Here is a 7,414-nt window from a genome sequence, read left to right as displayed (position 1 = left end):
ATTTAAAATAACCTTAATATATTTAATTTTATAATTATATATACTAAAAAAATATTTTCTAAAAATTCACATTCTTTAATTATATATAATAAAAATATATTTTATAAAACCTTATTTAGTTAAAAAAATATTTTATAAAAATTAATTTTCTTTAATTATATATAAATAATAAATTAAATTTATCTAATTTATTTTTTCTAATTTTAAATATTAAAAAAGTAATAAATAATTATATATATTAAAATATTATAAACTTATATTTCATATAGAAATCGTATACGAAATCTAGGTTTTAAAATTTTATGTTTTTTAATTTTATATATTATAAAATTAGGAATTGTATATCTATACGAGTTCAATTAGGAATTGTATATCAATTGACTTCAATGAGGAATTGTATATTCTTTGGTACTCACGGTTGATTTCACGTGTAAAAGGCATACTCTGAATTGATAATTTATCCATTTTTTTAAAAAAATTGCTTACTTTAAAAATTTTGAGAAAAAAAAACCAGAAAAGTACAAATTCAGGTAACATGACCTGTCCTTGTGTTATTTAAATATTTGTGTTCTCAATTTTTTTAATTTTAATTTTTTAAAAATTCAACAACTACAGAGAAAAAAAGGGAAAATGTAAACGCAAGCTGCGTTTATAAAGGAGGGTTCTAACGGAAACAATTTAGGCTAACTTACAAAATATTATTAAATGCTTATATATATATTTGAAATACTATTAATTTAGTATTTTTATATTTAATTTATTATCTATATATTCACATAATTTATATGTATAATAAAAAATATGAACAATATATAAATATGTATATATTAATATATTTTTGTATTATCTAATTTATTTACATAGAATTTATTCTCTCTTCTTTATGTTTATTGTTTTTTCCTCTTAATCTTAATGAAAATGATAAAAAAATAATCTTAGAACCTATATAAATAACTTTATCATATATTTGTCTACCATAATACAAGTTACATTTTTTAATCTACAATGGAATGTAGATGTATCTTAATTTAGCTGCAAATAAATATTGAAGGCCATAAGTGGACACTAAATAGTGTCCATTAAACCTTCACTAAACCTTTATTATTAAAATAAATTAAATAAGGTGTGAGAAAAGCGTGAATTATTCCCACGCAAACTTAAAAAATATAAAAAAATAAATAAAAAATAATAGTTGCGTTGCTGAAAGGGCAGCTACTAAAATTATAAAAATAATTAAAATTTAAATATTTGAAGGTTAAGCCCATGCTAAAAGTTTTAAAATTAAATTTAAATAATATGAAAGTTAAGCCCTCGCAAATTGCACACAAATTATTAATTTTAATTTTTCTTTCATTTTTCAATTCTCACATATATTTCAGTATCTTCAATTGCCCTTCTTTGTATCTTGTGGTAACTGCACCCCCATGAGGCCGAGCAAATTAGAAGCCGGACCAGGAAGGCCTTGTTGGGAAGAAAAGGAATCAAGAAAGTTTTTTACTAAATTTACATCCACATCTACTGGAGAAAAATCCTCGTCCATATTATGTTCTAATGCATTTGATGTTCCCTGAAAGTGCAAGATTATTAAATTTATCATTTTAAGATTTGTTATATATGAAATAAATATTTTAAAGACTATTTTTTTACTATTTAGGAAACTTGATATTAAAATTAGAGGATTAAATCAATGTCAAATGAATGATAGAAGTAATGATAAAACAATAATATCATAACTTAACAGCTGTTAAAACAATAAAATAATACTTTTATTTGATGAAAATTAGATATTTATTTTTAAACATGTTATGTAGTAATAACCATATTTGTTTCAAATATTTATTTTTATCATTACACGGTAAAATAATAGTAATTATCATATTATAATAAGAGATCTAAAAATATATAATATTTACTCTACACCATATTTGACTATTATCTTGAATTTTAAAATTGATTACTAATTGGATTTCGAATTTTACAGGTACATGAATTTTATATATGTGTGTATATTTCTAGTTTTTTAATATTTATGATATAGGATGCTGTAGTTTGTAATCATCCCTTTTTAAGATTATAATATTGTTTTTCATCATTTTTTGAATTATAAATTAGTATTATTAACTTTTCATGTTAATAATGTAAACTTTTACAAAGACAGTACACATCCTTATTAAACCCACAACATTTGAGAGCATTCAAGCATTGACGGAGGCATTAAGCATTGCGACGACAGAGGCAGTCCAGCATTGCGACGACGGAGGCATTCGAGCATTGCGATGACAGAGGCATTCAAGCATTGCGACAGAGAGCATTCAAGCATTGTGCCCTAACACCGTAAGTTTCACATTTCCTTTCGTTTTCAATCCATTTACAGTAGCTAATTCGTGTTTCGTGGCTCAAGGTTCTTTGTGGCGGATTGGGATTGCGGAGGAACAAGCCTCGCGGCCACGCTTTCGGCGTTGGCAAACCCTCGTTTTTGCTTCCGCAACAGAGTTGTGCCTCGTTCTACTGTGAGTTTTCTCGCTTCGTTTCTATCTTGATTTTTTTCATTAGAGTGAGGAGCCATGGGTTTCAATACTGTGATGGATAATGTCTTCAATACTGTGATGGATGTCAAGGATAAAACAAAGGACAATCACAAGGCAAGAATGGATGTTGCTGAATTTTGTGTACGTGGTGACTTGGAGTTGGTTCAGTTACAAAATGGGAAGTTAGGAAAGCCAAAGGCAAACTACACTTTCACAAAAAAAGATGCAAAATCAATTTATAAATGGATTACAGAGTTAAAAATGCCTGATGGATATGCCTCTAATATTGCCAGGTGTGCAAACATTGATAAAGGGAGCCTGCATAGTATGAAAAGTCATGATTGTCATGTCTTCATGGAGTGTTTACTACCAATTGCATTTCGTTCATTACCAGAATTTGTTTGGAATGCGATAGTTGAAATAAGTCGATTTTTCAGAGATTTATGTTGTAACTCTTTGAGGATGGATGATTTAATTCGAATGAAGGCCAATATATCTATCATTATATGTAAATTGGAAAGAATCTTCCCACCAGGTTTCTTTGATTCAATGGAACACTTGGTTATTCATCTTCCTACTGAGGCAATACTTGGTGGTCCTGTCCAATACAGATGGATGAATCCATTTGAAAGGTAATCACCCAATCCTCAATTTTATTGTTCATAATTATTGTTCAATATTTAAAACTTGACATGTGGTGTAGGTTGATGAGAGATGCAAAACGATCAGTGGCTAATTTAGCAAGGGTAGAAGGTTCAATATGTGCATTCTACTTACACCGTGAAATAACTTATTTTTGTTCTCATTATTTCCAACATGTAAGCTTGTTGTCAAATACAAGTTTGAGAAATGATCCTCGGACTAGTTCAAATGAGGGATTTGAATCAACATTGTCTGTTCTCAACAAATGTGGTCGTCCTAGTGGATCATGCAAAGAATATTGGCTAAATGATGATGAATATCGTTCTGCCCATGTACATATCCTCATCAATTGCAATGAAGTTAAACCAATACTTGAGTAAGTTAAATATAACACAATTTGTATTGATTATGTTTAAATTGCAGTGTATGACTAATTACTTATTTATTTCAAGATTGTTCTTACAAGTTAACAACAACAACAAAGAGGGTTCAGTGAATATACATAGACATTTTCCAGAATGGTTTAAAAACTACGTAAGTATTATTTAATTTAACAACTAAGTAAGTGTTACTTAATTTAACAATTATGTAACTAACTATTTCATAGGTTTATGATGAGAGGAATGGGGTGATTGACCCAAACATGAAAGCATTAGCTTGGGGACCTAATTCATCTACAACATCGTGGAACATGTACTTCGTTAATGGATACAAGTTCCATACAAAGTCATGGAGTGAAGGCAAGAAAACCACAAATTGTGGGGTGCATGTAAAAGGTGTAACAGAAGGAGGACAAGATGACTTCTTTGGCGTCATCAAACATATTTATGAATTAGAATATCTTGGTTTGAGTAAGAAGATTCCTCTTTTCTTTTGTGATTGGTTTGATCCAACCAAAAATAGAGGCACCAAAGTTCATTCAGAATATAACATTGTGGAAATCAAGATGAGTGGAAGATATATTCCATATGATCCCTTCATTCTTCCACAAAAAGTAAGACAAGTTTACTTTGTGCCTTATCCAAAGATATGTAGGAACTTGCGTGGTTGGAGCGTGGCAATCACAACAAAGCCCCGAGGTCATGTTGAAGTTGATAACATACAAGATGATTTACCTTATCAGTTTGATGAAATGCCTAATGTGTTACCAATTACAATAATTGAGGAAGTAGAAGGCTTAGCTGACACATTAATTGTTGAACTCGTCAATGATGATGTTATCGAAACCGTATGTGATGATGATGATGAAGATGAGGTCAATGAATCAAGTCAAGATGATGAAGAACATGATGACAATGATATGGACAATTGGGACTTTGAAAACACTGATGACTAATGTATAATATTTTTTATTATTTGACAATTAATATGAAAATGTACCTAACTTAATTGATGATGTCATTTTTTTCCAGGAGAAATGCCGAGGACCAGAGGAAGGGATGGTTCTGTTATCAGACATAACAATGCTAGGCGTGGAGTTCACACATCTATGCATGGTCGTCTTGCAATAGAACTAGGGTCCATCCCTTATTCTGGCCCATCAAACCAATCCCGTTTTCCTCAATCCTTCACGCCCTCTTCCTCCACCCCTTCTTCTTCTTTGACCCCTTCTTCTTCTTCGACCCCTTCTTCTTCTTCGACCCCTTCTTCCTCAACCCCCTCCTCATCCTTTCGTTCTGCAGTGCGGCAGGACAATGTTCCTCCTTCTACCTCCCGTATTATACCAGTCTTGTCACCCGTGGCTCCAGCAGTTCAATATTTGTCTACTCCGACACTCTTTCCCACTTGGGGTCCCCCATTACAGTCCACATCTACTCCCTCATCATTTCATTTCTCTAGTGCTCCATCCGTTCCTGTGACTCCTCAAATTCTAGTTCAGCCCACTTATACATCAGTTCAGCCCACTCATACATCAGTTCAGCCCACTCAGACATCAGTGCAACCCTCCTCTGATACGCCAGTACAACCCACGCCTACTACGCACCATGATATCCCTGATGAAGAACATGATGGTAGTGGAAGAGTCATCATTCGACCAGTGGGTAAAGGGTAAGTTTATGATCACATTGAACTTTATTATGAATTGTTTGCTATACTTCATGTTTAACATTTTGGTTTGCATGTTTTGTAGATGGGCACCTAATCATTGTGCTACTAAGGCAATTGGGCATGCAATTAGGTCACAATTTAGGAGTCCTTACTATCATTATGACGAAACACCAGAGGAAGTCCAACTTAAATGGTGGACTGAATTTAAGGTGATCATAACATAGCATTTTCTATCATTTCGATTTAAGTATTTATTATATTCATCAACTTCTATTTAAATTTATTGTTCTTTTTATAGACTCGAGTGACTTGGGCCCCTCATGATGAATGGCAAATTAGAAAAGTGTACGAGTCAAAGGTGAGAAAGCGCCTTTCTGATATGCTTGCTAAAGCTAGGATGAAAGCGACTAGACCTAACTGGATTAGTGAACAAGCATGGATTGGTCTCTTGGACTATTGGGATTCAAAAAAGTTCAAAGAACAATCAATCCAAAATAAATTGAATAGGTCATCAACTCGAGGTGGGGCATTGCACTCTACTGGTCGTAAATCACACCTCGACATTGCATTGAGCTTAGTAAGTATCTATATTTCGTTGCATAAGCTTAAATTTAGTAGATAATATCTAATGTTGGTAACCTTTTCATTTATTTCAGGAACGAAAATTTGGTCGGTCGGTTGAACCTGATGAATTATTCATGGCCACACACACTAAGAAGGATGGACTTTGGGTAGATGGTCGTGCCAAACAGACTTATGTAAGTTATTGCTCTACTTTTCTATACATGATTTATATTCCTTAGTATTGCCCCACTTACAATTTTCACAATGAACTAGGAAACCTACCATGAGCGATTGAAAGCCCTCCAATCAGACAACTCTGAAGGATCATCTTCCAACTGCCAACCGATCAATCCAACAACAAAACTTCAATGCTGGAAGGATGTTGCTGGAGGCAAGAGTAGAGGTCGATGTTATGGCACTGCAGACTTGGCTTCCAACATTCGCCATGGAGTGTCTTTCCTAACCCAACCTTCAATATTTGCTCCTTCTAGTGATTACTTTTCTCTTAATGAACAACTTCATCAACAAGTGATGCAAGCAAATGAAAGAGCCGATCAAGCAACTCAAATAGCTGCTCAAGCAAATCAAAAGTGTGCAATGTTAGAGGATAAAATAAAGTTCATGGAGCAAAAATTAACCATGATGATGGAGCGGCAACAAGTTGACACCTCAACATGCACAAGTCAAGTTCACCCTCACTATGCTCGGAACCTTGATGATCAACCCCTGCCTTGAGTTCATCATTTTGTAAGTTTTCTTAAAACCTTTCTTAAGTTTGGTTTGTAGTTTCCTTGACAAGAATTTATGCAATGCTATAGAAAGACATGGAGAGGTTGAGTCATTTATGTATTACTCACATTGCATGCATGACTCTTTGCATGTTTTTATCTTCTTGGCAGTGTTGTGATGAGCATGTTTTTATCTTCTTGGTAGTGTTGTGATGTGCATGTTTTTATCTTCTTGTTAGTGTTGTGATGAGTGAGTGTGTTCATGCAGTAAAAGTTCGTGATATAAGCAAGGGAAAAAGGATTGCAATTTTGGGTAAGTATCTTATTGACAGTGTGTTCATGCAACATCTCTCATTTTTCTGTTTTGGGAAAATATTGCAATTTTGCAATTTTTCTGTTTTGGGTTGTGACATCTATCTTTGCTTAAAACATTTGGCAAGTGTCATTGCCTTTCAATGTTCAATCACAAACTTCTTCATTTTGGTGTAATTAGATTAACTGTGGAAATCAATCCAAAAATTAGAGATGGTATTGTTTTATATTTGGATTATGCATGGATCTGTAAATTCGGGTCGATTCTCCTCAGTTTTGAATCATGGTACAGAGTTGAGTAACTCATGGGATTTCATGGTACTGGAGAATGGTACTGTTTCTAAGGCCAAATAATTGCATTTTGATTATGGTGATCAAACTCTTAACGCCACCCTAAGAAAAATGTGAAGAGTGGCTTGCTTGAATTGACTTTTACAATTTGTTGTTGGCATCCACAATCATTATCCTTTTCTTTTTTCCTTTTATTTTTGGTGAAAACTTGTTTTATTCTCCTCAGCATCTTTATGGGGCTTGTATGATGAGTGAGCCCTGAAGTAGATGGCTTGCTTAATAATTCATATTACAAAGAAA

At 32.9% G+C, this 7,414-nt stretch overlaps 1 protein-coding gene and 1 long non-coding RNA gene across 5 annotated transcripts; both read left to right on the top strand.

Annotated features, from left to right (window-relative positions):
• Positions 1 to 2,171: 2,171 nt before the first annotated feature.
• On the top strand, positions 2,172 to 2,510 carry LOC137807268 (uncharacterized). The gene is made up of 2 exons (XR_011080493.2): positions 2,172 to 2,334; positions 2,402 to 2,510. It is a non-coding gene; the product is annotated as an uncharacterized LOC137807268 (long non-coding RNA).
• A 221-nt stretch (positions 2,511 to 2,731) lies between these two features.
• On the top strand, positions 2,732 to 7,061 carry LOC137807267 (uncharacterized). 4 transcript variants are annotated; one of them, XM_068607795.2, is made up of 7 exons: positions 3,409 to 3,546; positions 4,583 to 5,219; positions 5,302 to 5,428; positions 5,518 to 5,796; positions 5,876 to 5,977; positions 6,057 to 6,530; positions 6,780 to 7,061. In XM_068607795.2, exons 1-6 carry the CDS (start codon positions 3,477 to 3,479, stop codon positions 6,516 to 6,518), a joined length of 1,677 nt encoding a protein of 558 aa, XP_068463896.1. In that variant the 5' UTR covers positions 3,409 to 3,476; the 3' UTR covers positions 6,519 to 6,530; positions 6,780 to 7,061. The 4 variants fall into 4 exon arrangements, with proteins under 4 accessions (XP_090155760.1, XP_068463896.1, XP_090155761.1 ...); XM_068607797.2 differs by lacking the exon at positions 3,409 to 3,546 and adding an exon at positions 4,443 to 4,507; XM_090299634.1 differs by lacking the exons at positions 5,302 to 5,428; positions 5,518 to 5,796; positions 5,876 to 5,977; positions 6,057 to 6,530; positions 6,780 to 7,061 and adding exons at positions 2,732 to 3,160; positions 3,623 to 3,704; positions 3,778 to 4,507 and having other exon boundaries at positions 3,232 to 3,546; positions 4,583 to 4,647.
• The last annotated feature ends 353 nt before the right edge of the window (positions 7,062 to 7,414 follow it).

The sequence above is a fragment of the Phaseolus vulgaris genome, chromosome 3 (assembly GCF_051622355.1).
Source record: "Phaseolus vulgaris cultivar YP4 chromosome 3, ASM5162235v1, whole genome shotgun sequence".
In the NCBI taxonomy this organism is placed as follows: Eukaryota; Viridiplantae; Streptophyta; class Magnoliopsida; order Fabales; family Fabaceae; genus Phaseolus; species Phaseolus vulgaris.
This window is presented reverse-complemented; position numbering and strand designations above follow the sequence as displayed.